Source organism: Symphalangus syndactylus, chromosome 24 (assembly GCF_028878055.3).
Source record: "Symphalangus syndactylus isolate Jambi chromosome 24, NHGRI_mSymSyn1-v2.1_pri, whole genome shotgun sequence".
Taxonomy (NCBI): domain Eukaryota; kingdom Metazoa; phylum Chordata; class Mammalia; order Primates; family Hylobatidae; genus Symphalangus; species Symphalangus syndactylus.
In genome coordinates, this window is record NC_072446.2 from 38756917 (window position 1) to 38769454 (window position 12538).

Sequence of the window (12538 nt, forward strand, 5' to 3'; positions counted from 1 at the left end):
GAAATTCCCTCTGCTTTCTGTTTATCTTGACTGGAATACACATGTGATGGATGGAGACATAGCAGCCATCCTTTAACCTTGAGGATGAAGCCCATAAGCTAAGAATGGCAGATCAGACAGCTAGAAGCCTGAGTCTACGGTGACATATCTGACCTGCTCTATACAAGCCCAACACTGCCTACTTAGGGATTTCTTCTTTGAATTTCTTTGATGTGAGAGAAATAAAACCCTATGAAGCCAGTTTTCTATCATTTGTAGCATAATAATGCATTCTCAAATGATAGAGCACATGTACTGGGTTTCACCAAAAAGAGATCTAAAAAGTGCTTCTAGGAAAAGCTTTCTTCCTCCTATAAAAGATACAGAAGAGATAACCCCTTTTGGCTCACACATAACGGTGGGTTTGGATCGGTGCTTAGAAAGGTGACCACCGGCCAGACGCGGTGGCTCATGCCTATAATCCTAGCACTTTGGGAGGCCAAGCGGGCGAATCACTTGAGATCAGGAGTTCGAGACCAGCCTGGCCAACATGGAGGTGGAGGTTGCAGTGAGCTGTGATCACACCACCGCACTCCAGCCTGGTCGGAAGAGTAAAACCGTCTCAAAAAAAAAAAAAAAGTTATCACCATCCCAGGACAGGAGTACAAGGTGAGCCATCAGGAGAGGTCAAGGCCACACCCTGAGATGGCAGAGACCAGAGCTGGAAAGACACAGGGTCCTTATGCTGGGTGGAGTCAGCTGTCTCAGGTCTGGAGGTGAGTCAAAGTTTTCTGTGATTTGCCCCAGAGGTAACCTTACTTCATCATTCCCCTGCTAGGAATCTAACCTGGGGGGAATAGAGCCGTGGAAGGTCTGACTCACTGGTTCCTACCCCTTTCTAGGCAGCATTCAAGACCCCAGCACCAGTGAAAGGTCGCGACTGGTGTGGCATGGGCCCCCGGCTGCCACCACCCACCTACCTGCTCATTCTTATGCTGGGTCATGTGAGACTTGAGCTGGAAGTAGGTGCTGAATTTGCTGGGGCAGAATTGGCACAGGTAGGAGCTGTCGATGAGGACCACCTGCTTGGGCTCCGGCTTGTCGCCCTCTTCCTCACTGGCTGTGGGCAAGGCCTGGGGCTGTGGTGCACCCGGCAGGGGCTGGCCCAACCCTATGGAGAAAGCCAGGGAAGTCAGGACGAGGAGCCAGCCAATTCAGGAAGGACGCACAGAACCCCTACTCTGTGCTCCTCTGTGTTCATCTGGCACCTGCTACTCACTTTGGGTCGGACTCTGTGCTTAAGGTGCTGCACTCACACTCAGCCGCTGTGCACTGGTACGGCCATTCCCAGGCTCAAATACAGAAATGCTTCCTTTCTGAGTGAGAAACAGCTGCTCCCTCAAGCCTCCCCTCTCTGGCCTTCCCCTCAGACACTGTAGACCTCTCCACGGTTGTTAAAAATCCTAAACACCATCCTAGTTGTACTCCTAATGCCTCCCCAGTCCCCTCTTCTAATTGTAATCATCTGGCTGGGTGCGGTGGCTCACACCTGTAATCCCAGCACTTTGGGAGGTCAAGGCGGATGGATCACTTGAGGTCAGAAGTTCAAGATCAGCCTTCCCAACATGGTGAAAGCCCATCTCCACTAACAATACAAAAATTAGCCAGGCGTGGTAGAGGGTGCCTATAATCCCAGCTACACAGGAGGCTGAGGCAGGAGAATCACTGGAACCTTAGAGGCAGAGGCTACAGTGAGCAGAGATTGTGCCACTGCACTCCAGCCTGGGTGACAGAGTGAGATTCTGTCTCAAAAAATAATAATAATAATTGTAATCATCAGCTGGGTGTGGTGGCTCATGCCTGTAATCCCAGCACTTTGGGAGGCCAAGGCGAGCGGATCACCTGAGTTCAGGAGTTCGAGACCAGCCTGGCCAACATGGTGAAACCCCGTCTCTAGTAAAAATACAAAAAAATTATCTGGGCATGGTGGCGCACACCTGTAATCCCAGCTACTTGGAAGGCTGAGGCAGAATTGCTTGAACCCGGAAGGTGGAGGTTGCAGTGAGCCAATATTGCGCCATTGCACTCCAGCCTGGGCGACAAGAGTGAGACTCCATTTCAAACAAACAAACAAAAAAAAATGTAATCATCTGTTTCATCATCCTTCCTTCACTACACTGTTCCTCACTTTCCTTGACATCAGGGGCCTCTGGCCTCTGGCGGCATCCCTGCAGGCCCAGTGGCCTGGCACATAGTATGCCTCTATAAATGTTTGCTAAATGGTTAAAACTTTGGTGCTAGACACTAAAGGAGTTTCAAAAGAAATGGAAGAAATGATTTATTCTTTAGGGCCGTGTGGTGGCTCATTCCTATAATCCCAGCACTTTAGTAGGCCGAGGAAGGAGGATCCCTTGAACCCAGGAGTTCAAGACCAGCCTCGGCAACATAATGAGATGCCATCTCTACAAAAAATAAACAAAATAGCTGGGCATGGTTGCATGTGCCGGTGGTCCCACCTACCCAGGAAGCTGAGGTGGGAGGATCACTTGAGCCCGGGAGGTTGAGGTTGCAGGGAGCCACCATCATGCCATTGCACTCCAGCCTGGGTGACAGAGCAAGATCTTGTCTCAAAAGAAAATTTTTTTAAAGAAAAAAAAAGAGTTCACAAGAACTCAGAGGGCACACAGTAGGGCTGGTTCCAACAGGAAGCCTGAAGGAAGGTCAGATAAAAGTGGCCACACATTGCTTTCCCAGCAAAACACTCCCTTCATTACCTAGCACGTGACTGGCATTGCTCACCCTTGGGGCTACATGGGAATGGCTTAGACTCTGGCCTTACACTATCCAATAAAGTGGTCCTGAGCCACATGTGGCTACTGAGAACTTGAAATGTGGTGCCAGGCATGATGGCTCACACCTATAATTCCAGCACTTTGGGAGGCTGAAGTGAGAGGATCACTTGAGCTCAGGAGTTTGAGACCAGCCTGGGCAACAAAGCAAGAACCTGTCTCTACAAAAAAAAATTTTTAACAATTAGCCAGGCGCAGTGGTGCACCCCCGTCCCAGCTACTTATGAGGCTGAGGAGGGAGGATCACTTGAGTCCAGGAGTTCGAGGCAACAATGAGTTATGATTGCACCACTGCACTCCAGTCTGAGGTGACAGAATGAGACCCTAACTAAAAAACAAAACAAAAAACAGAAAGAAATGTGTCCAGTCCATATCCAGATGTGCTATAAGTGTATATATCTGCTGGATTTCAAAAATTTAGTAAAAAAAGAATATAAAGTATATTTAATCTTCACATTATATGTTAAAATAATAATGTTAATATATCGGGTTAAATACCAGGAGGTGGAGGTTGCATTGAGCCAAGATGGCACCACCGCACTCCAGCCTGGGCAACGGAGCAAGACTCCATCTCAAAAAAAAAAAAAAAAAAGAAAAGAAAAAAATATATATATATACATACACACACATATATATATATACACACACACACATATATATACACATATATATACACACACATATGGTTAAGTAAGATATATAATTAAAATTAATTTGATCTTTTTAAAAATTGTTTTTAATGTAGCTACTAGAAAATTTTATTTCATTTATTTATTTAAGACTATTTTTGCCACTAAAGACAGAATTTATATATTTTTGTTTAAATAGAGATGGGGGCCGGGCGTGGTGGCTCATGTCTGTAATCCCAGCACTTTGGGAGGCCGAGGCGGGCGGATCACGAGGTCAGGAGATCGAGACCATCCTGGCTAGCACGGTGAAACCCCATCTCTACTAAAAATACAAAAAATTAGCCGGGCGCGATGGCGGGCGCCTGTAGTCCCAGCTACTCGGGAGGCTGAGGCAGGAGAATGGCGTGAACCCGGGAGGCGGAGCTTGCAGTGAGCAGAGATCGCGCCACTGCACTCCAGCCTGGGCGACAGAGCGAGAGTCCGCCTCAAAAAAAAAAAAAAATAGAAATGGGGTTTTATCATATTGCCCAGGCTGATCTTGAACTCCTGAGCTCAACAGATCCTCTCACTTCAGCCTCCCAAAGTGCTGGGATTACAGGCGTGAGCCACCATGCCCAGCTGAACATTTTAAATTACATATGCTGTTCATACTATATTTCTGTTGGGCAGCACTGCTCTAAACCTAGTAAGTTCTCAGTCCTCATGCAAGAAAGAAACTAAATCAATATCAAGGATAGGAGCATTAGCTCAGGAACAAATGATGAGAATCCCACATGTATAAAGAGATTTGGAGACCAACTAACCATGGAGGTCAAATAGCTTTCGACTTCTGATCAACTACAGTGACTGCCTGGAGCAACATATAGAAAACAGATTCTGAGCAGGGATGGTGAGGGAAGGCAAGGGTTGAAAAACTACCTGTTAGCTAGGCATGGTGGCTCACGTCCGTAATCCCAGCACTTTGGGAGGCCAAGGTGGGTGGATCACTTGAGGTCAGGAGTTCGAGACCAGCCTGGCCAACATGGTGAAGCCATCTCTACTAAAAATACGAAAATTAGCCAGGTGTGGTAAAGGACACCTGTATTCCCAGCTACTCGGGAGGCTAAGGCAGGAGGATCACTTGAGCCTGGAAGGCAGAGGTTGCAGTGAGCTGATAGCACTACTGCACTCCAGCTTGGGTGGCAGAGTGAGACTCTGTCTCAAAAAAAGAAAAAAAAAAAGAAAAACTACCTGTTGGTACAGTGTCTAGTATTTGGGTGATGGGTTCACTAGAAGCCCAGCCACCACCATTATGCATCCAATACCCATGTAACAAACAAGTACATGTACCCCCTAAATCTAAAATTTTAAAAATAAACATAACTTAAACATAGAAAAGGTAATGCAGTGTGCTATGATTTTACAATGGCAACAATGTCACTAGATGACAGAAATTTTCCAGCTCCATTATAATCTTATGGGACCACTGTCACATATGCCATCTGTTACTCATGGAAACAACCTTACATAGCATGTGACTGTATTACTATGGTGGCTGTCAAATGGTTATTTTCTAATTTAATCATCATTTCTACTTTTATCAGTTCACTTTTACTGTAAGAAAGGGCTTTCTTTAAATGTGGCACATATATACCATAGAATACTATGCAGCCACAAAGAATAATGAGTTCATGTCCTTTGCAGGGTCGTGGATGAAGCTGGAAACCATCATTCTCAGCAAGCTAACACAGGAACAGAAAACCAAACACCGTATGTTCTCACTCATAGGTGGGAGTTGAACGATGAGAACACATGGACACAGGGAGGGGAACATCACACACCAGGGCCTGTCGGGGGGCGGGGGACAAGGGGAGGGAGAGCATTAGGACAAACACCTAATGCATGCGGGGCCTAAAACCTAGATGATGGGTTGATACGTGCAGCAAACCACCATGGCACACATATACCTATGTAACAAACCTGCATGTTCTGCACATGTATCCCAGAACTTAGAGTAAAAAAAAAAAAAGGCTTTATTTTATCCCCTATTTATTCATTCATTTATTTTAACAGTATTGGCTCATAAATTTTTATTTTATAGTAGTCTCCCCTTACTTGCAGTTTTACTTTCCATGATTTCAATTACCCAAAGTCAACCATGGTCTGAAAATATTAAATGGAAAATTCCAGAAATAATTCATAAGTTAAAAAAAAAAGATTCTGAGGTGAGATCCACGCTCAGCAAAAAATGGGTAGGTGATTGAATAGTGATGTCTGCCATGGGTACAGTATTACAGTAATGCCACACATGTTGTATGTTTGTCATCCTTCCTTTCATCTTATGCCACATTTTATAGATAAAGGTAGATTGAAGCCCAGAGAGGTCATGGGGGTTGCCCAAGGTCACACAGTAGCAATAAAACCTGTGAAGCGGCAGAAGAGAGGTGTGGGGAGCATGGCGTTCCCTACTTCCACCCACCTGCGTTTTCCTCGTCCTCCTGCCTGCTGGGGTTCAGGGCCATGACCTGTACAGTCACAGAGTTTCGAGACACGGTTCCACCACTGTGTCCTGGAGGCCACACCTTGTGGGTCTGCATGTGTTTCTTAACATTAGACTTCTGGGCAAAGGCACGGCCACATGCAATGCACTGGAAGGGCTTCTCACCAGTGTGGCTGTGGAAGACAAGCTTGTCAGTGCCCTCCTGCAGAAATGGGGACAAGGCCTCAGCCCAGGAGCTCACAGCCACAAGGAAGGCCCAGAAAGAACATCCAGATGCCACTTGCCACATTCTGACACCACGGGGACGAGCCCCCTCGCTGAGGCAGGCAAACCAGAGATGGAAAGACCCTGGGTTCCAGGTCACGTTACTGAGCTGCTCATCAACAAACCCTGGAGCCGCCCTCCTCTGGCCATCTCATACCATGAGAGAACATTTCCTAATTGTTCAAGCCCATTTAAATGAGGACTTCTGGCCTGGCACAGTAGTTCACACCAGTAATCCCAGCACTTTGGGAGGCCAAGGCAGGTGGATCACTTGAGGTCAGGAGTTCAAGACCAGCCTGGCCAACATGGTGAAACTCTGTCTGTACTAAAAATACAAAAATTAACTGGGTGTGGTGGTGTGCATCTATAATACCAGCTACTCAGGAGGCTGAGGCAGGAGAATCGCTTGAATCCAGGAGGCGGAGGTTGCAGTGAGCCAAGATTGCACCACTGCACTCCAGCCTGGGTGACAGAGTGAGACTCCATCTCAAAAATTAATAAATAGGGACGTCTGTCATTTGAAGGAGAAAACATTCGAGTTTTCACAGCATAGCACTTGTACCACAGTTTAACATTTTTCTTCAAATCAACTCACTTTTTTAAAACTTAAAATAATTTTATGGCTCACATATGTAATTCTAGCACTTTGGGAATCTGAGGTGGAAGGATCACTTAAGCCCAGCAGTTGGAGGTTACAATGAGCTATGATCATGCCACTGCACTCCAGCCTGGATGACAGAGTGAGACCTTGTCTCTAAAAATAAAATAAATGAAAATAAAATAATCTTTTAAAAAAGCTCCCTTTTGTTATTCTATGTGGAAAACCACTTGTCATAAAGTAACCAACAAAAAAAAAAAAAAATGCAAGATCTAGAGCTATACTGTCCCATGAGGTAGACATAAGCCATATGGGTCTATTTAAATTTAAGTTCAAGCCCGGCATGGTGGCTCACACCTGTAATCCCAGCACTTTGGAAAGCTGAGACAGGAGAATCGCTTGAGCTCAGGAGTTCAAGACCAGCCTGGGCAACATGACGAAACCCTGTTTCTACAAAAAATGCAAAAATTAGGTAGGTGTGTGGTGGAGCGAGCCTGTGGTCTCAGCTACTTAGGAGGCTGAGGTAGGAGGATTGCTTGAGCCTGGGAGGTTGAGGCTGCAGTGAGCCGAGATTGCACCACTGCATTTCAGCCTGGGCAACAGAGCAAGACCCTGTCTCAAAAAAGAAAAAAAAATTAAATTCATTAAAATAAAATAAAATACAAAATTCAGTTTCTCAGTCTCACTAGCCACATTCCAAGTGCTCAACAGCCATGTATAGTCAGTAGCTACCATATTGGACAGCACCAGTTTGAGCATTTCTTTTTTGTTATTTTTGAGACAGAGTCTCACTCTGTCACCCAGGCTGGAGTGCACTGGCACGATCTCGGCTCACTGCAATCTCTGCCTCCTGGGCTCAAGGGATTCTCCTGTCTCAGCCTCCAGAGTAGCTGGGACTACAAGCACCCACCACCATGCCCAACTAATTTTTGTATTTTTAGTAGAGACGGGGTTTCACCATGTTGGCCAGGGTGGTCTTGAACCCCTGACCTCAAGTGATCCACCCACCTCAGCCTCCCAAAGTGCTAGGATTACAGGCATGAGCCACCGCACCCAGCCCAATTCGAGCATTTCTATCGCTACAGAAAGTTCTACTGGACAGCGACAGCACTCGTGTAGACCAGTTCTCAACTGAAGCCAGTTTTGCCCTCCAGGGGACATTTGGCATTTTTGATTGTCACAGCTGTAGCTGCAGTACTACTAGCATCTAATAGAGGCCAGGGATGCTCCTAAACATTTCACGATGTGCAGGTCAGCTCCCTACAGGAAAGAATGATGTGACCCCAGATCCAAAATGTCAGTAGTGCCAAAGCTGAAAAACCCTGGTCTAGATAGAAGCTGTTGCCAGCCATGGCTGGAATGTGAGGTTTGTTCTCTCTCTCTCTGTCTCTCTCTCCCTCTCTCTCTCTCTCTCCTTCTGTTATAAGAGATGAGCATGTATACCAAAGGTGTTAAAGACCAAATTATACCAAACTGAGGTTTTCTCTATGACTCCCTAAGGACTGAAATTGCAAAGGGAATAATTTTCCCACTACATTTTTCAGAACTTTTCAACCCCATATCCATGAACCACCAAAAATCATCTCATCAGCCGGGCGCAGTGGCTCACACCTGTAGTTCCAGCACTTTGGGAGGCCGAGGCGGGTGGATCACCTGAGGTTGGGAGTTCGAGACCAGCCTGACCAACATGGAGAAACCCCATCTCTACTAAAAATACAAAATTAGCCGGGCGTGGTGGTGCATGCCTGTAATCCCAGCTACTCGGGAGGCTGAGGCAGTGGAATCACATGAACCCAGGAGTCAGAGGTTGCAGTGAGCCGAGATCGCACCATTGCACTCCAGCCTGGGAAACAAGAGTGAAACTCAGTCTCAAAAAAAAAAAAAAAAAAAAATCATCTCATGTACCAGTGCATCTCACTGCGTGAGAAATGCTGAACAAGCCCACCCTCCCCTTCCACAGATGGAAAAACCAAGGCCCAGAAGGGATTGCTGCATGGTTAGTCTGGAGTGAGCAGAGAGCTCACAGAGTCTTATTTGCAGAGGATGGCAGCCCTGGTAGGCCAGCCTGTTCTGCAGAGGGGAGGCCTGAGACAGCACTAACACATCTGTGAAGCCCCTCTGGGTTCAGTGCTTTTCTTCCCCTACACGGCCCATCCCTGACCTTCCCAGTCTCTATGGGCAGGTCCCACAGCTTTCACAGGTCCCTCCCACAGCCCCTGAGATAGAAGAGGGAAAACCACCCGACCTGGACTACAGCCTGAACACGAAAGTGCAGCCTGGGTCACCCCACAGGCCAGGGGCTGAGAAGGGAGTCTCGTTTCCAGCACAGATGGTCCCAGCCACACCTGCCCAGGAGCCACCTGCCTCGCCACGCATGTGTACCTTCGGATGTGCTGCTGCAGGTCAAAGTTTTTGGTGAATGACTTGTCACAGTATGAGCACTTGAGTTTCTGGGCCTTTGGCTTCCCTGCAGCTGAAAGACAAGTGGAAGGAGGGGACAATGAGGCTAGGGGTGCAGCTCAGGGTACCAAGGGCAGCCTCTGGCTACTGTATCTGAGCCAGACAATGTGTACCCCAGGGAAGTCTATGCCCATGCACAGGCCAGGGAGGAGACATGGGAGAGCTTCACAGGGCCCGGAGAGGAACGCCCAGGACATGCTCCAGCTGGGAAAGCAAGACGAATCCTTCAAAGCCTCCCCTCTGCCCCACAATCAAATCCACCCTCTTTGCCATGGCCCACAGCGCTCTGTATCCCCTCACTCCTGACAACCTCATCATTCTCTCCATCCAGCTGCAGTGGACTCCTAGCTAACCTTGCTAACCTTAAAAGACTTCAAGCATGTTCCTGCCTCCGGGCCTTTGCACCTGCTGTTCCCCCTTGCCTGGAATGCTTGTCCCACAGATACCCACATGAATAGGTAGAATCATTTTCCAGCCTCTCCCTAGTTATTCACAATCATAAGACCCATTAACCTCCTTCCTGGAGCAACCCAGAAATATTTATTTATTTATTCCCTGTCTGTCTCTTCCATTAAACTGAAGGCAGAAGGAATCATAGACCAAGAGACCAGATTCCAGTGCCTGACACGGGGCCTGGCACACAGATGCTCAATACATCATTGTGGAAGGAAGGAAGGGGAGAATTAGTTGACTGGAAAGCTGCTGAAAATTTTTCAGTTTCTATCCTCTCCATCTGCTGCCTGCCCTGACACCACCTCCCACCCCATACTTAGCATCTGCATTAGGATGGCAGATACTACTGCTTGCCTAATATCCACTCTCTCCTTCTTCACTCCTCACAAATCCCATAATGGGAATATCAATGTCCCTAGCCAAAACAGACATTTCCCAGCTTCTCTTGCAGCTAGGTATGGCCATGTGACTAAGTTTTCATCAATGAGATATGAGCAAAAATATCAAACAGAACTTCTAGAAGCTGGGAGAAGCCCCTTTTATCCTTCTCTTTCCCTTCTTCTTACTGCCTGGAATATTAAAGTGATGACTGGAGCTCCAGCAGCCATCTTAGACAATGAGGCACCAGGATAACTGATACCATGTTCTGGAGGTGGTGGAAACAGAAAGACAGAAGAAACGAGGATGCCTGGTGCCCATGCAGTCATGTGATCCCCAGATTGTCTGGCTTTGGCCTTGACTTACACATGAGAGAAAGAAAGTTCTATCATTTTGAAGTCATTGCTATTTTGAATTTTCTATTACATGCAACCAAACTTGAACTACCATAAAAGGGAAGACCAGAACCAAGCAGCTTGTGGATTGGCCAATGTTGAGGAAAGATGCCCATGGCAGGCTGGGGGCCCACCTTCCGGGAGTCCCCTGGCACCTTTAGCCCGTCGGGTCTTCAGCATTGGTGGAGAGTCAAAGGTGGCCACTGTGCCCCCGGTGGCGCTGGTCATGGGGGCAGCGGGGTTTGGTCCTTTGGGTTTGAATCCCTGTTTGCCAGGGCTGTACACTGTGGGGGTGGGATATACTGGAGGCTCCACACACTGGTTTGGCACCTAGAAGGACAACACAGTCAGGGAAAAAGCCCTGCCAGGGGACGGGAAGAGCTCCCAGCCAGGGGCACTCTCCCTGCCTCCCTGGTTGACCTCAGCCACTCTCCCCTACATCACCATCACAGCCCCTCCACCTGGCCCGGTCACCCAAGCCACTCCCAAGCCCCCTTAGAACTTCATGAAGCCAGGAGGCCAGAACACCTATGGAGCCAGGCTGCCTGGGTTCAAATCTTGACTCTTCCACTTAGCACCGAAGTGACCTTAGGCATCTTTTTAATTTCTGTCTCAGTTTCCACATCTGTGAAATGGGACTCATCATAGTATCCCTCTCATGCAGTTACTGTGAAGATTAAATGAAGTAACATATTAAGGGCTTAGAACAGTGACTGGCACAGAGTGAGCACGCAATACACATTAGCTGTTATTATTTGCCATGTCTATTCTTATCAGTGGTACTTTGCTAGCATAAAAGAACTAGGTGGCTGGACATGGTGGCTCGCACCTGTAATCTCAGCACTTTGGGAGACCAAGGTGGGCAGATCACCTAAGGTCAGGAGTTTGAGACCAGCCTGGCCAACATGGTGAAACCCCGTCTCTACTAAAAATACAAAAATTAGCCAGGCATGGTGGTGTGTGCCTGTAATCCCAGCTACTCAGGAGACTAAGGCACGAGAATCACTTGAGCCTGGGAGGTGGAGGTTGCGGTGGGCTGAGATCGCGCCACTGCACTCCAGCCTGGGTGATGGAGTGAGACTCTGTCTCAAAAAAAAAAAAAAAAAGAGAGAACCAGGAAGTCAGAGGGGTCTGTGCTCCCCCAGCTGCTCCACTTCCTGACTGACACTACCCAATGCCAGAGTAGCAGGCTTCTCTTCACTGAGAACTGAAGCCACAAGAAATTACCAAATGAATTCTGAGGCATTCAGATTTTTCTTGCTCTATTGCCCAGGCTGGAATGCAATCATGTGATCTTGGCTCACTGCAGCCTTGACCTCCCAGGCTCAAGCAACCCTCCCGCCTCACCCCACTAAATAGCTGGGATAACAGGCACACACCACCACACCCAGCTAATTTTTGTGTACTTTGTAGAGACAAGATTTCACCATGTTGCCCAAGCTGGACTCAAACTCCTGAGCTTAAGTGATCCACCCACCTCGGGCTCCCAAAGTGCAGGGATTACAGGCGTGAGCCACTGTGCCTGGCCTATTCATCATCCATTGGTCTTCCTGAGGTGCCCTATCCAAAATCTCTAGCCAGGCACAATGGCTCATGCCTGCAATTCCAGCACTTTGGGAGGCCGAGGAAGGAAGATCACTTGAGCAGAAGAGTTTGAGACTAGCCTGGGCAACATAGGGAGATCTCATCTCCACAAAACATTAAAAAAATTAGATGGGCAAAGTGGTGCATGCCTGTAATCCCAGTTACTCAGGAGGCTGAGGTAGGAGAATCACCTGAGCCTGGGAGATCGAGAATGTGGTGAGCCGTGATCATGCCACTGCACTCCAGCTTGGGCGACAGAGCAAGACACTGTCTCAAAAAAAAAAAAAAAAAAAAGAATTCAACTCAGCAAAAAGCCCAAAGTTGAAAAAATATTTCAGACAAATACAAATAAATAGAAAGCTACAGTTGGAGAAATAAAATCAGACAAAGCTGAAAAAAAAGTAAAAAAAAAAAAAATGATAAAATCTGGGCGGGTGTGGTGGCTCATGCCTGTAATCCCAGCATTCTGG

The 12538-nt window shown here is 47.4% G+C and overlaps 1 protein-coding gene across 6 annotated transcripts in view; it reads right to left on the minus strand.

Moving 5' to 3' along the window:
- Positions 1–12538, minus strand: part of ZNF341 (zinc finger protein 341) — a 62360-nt gene that overhangs the window by 25146 nt on the left and 24676 nt on the right. For 5 of the 6 annotated variants that reach the window (XM_055266454.2, XM_055266459.2, XM_055266460.2 and 2 more), the window contains 4 exons: positions 10619–10814; positions 9181–9271; positions 5916–6109; positions 960–1150 (listed from right to left, as the gene is read on the minus strand). In XM_055266454.2, coding sequence (XP_055122429.1) covers positions 960–1150; positions 5916–6109; positions 9181–9271; positions 10619–10814 — 672 coding nt within the window. The remainder of the gene's footprint in view (positions 1–959; positions 1151–5915; positions 6110–9180; positions 9272–10618; positions 10815–12538) is intronic. The other variant, XM_055266456.2, reaches the window with a different exon arrangement.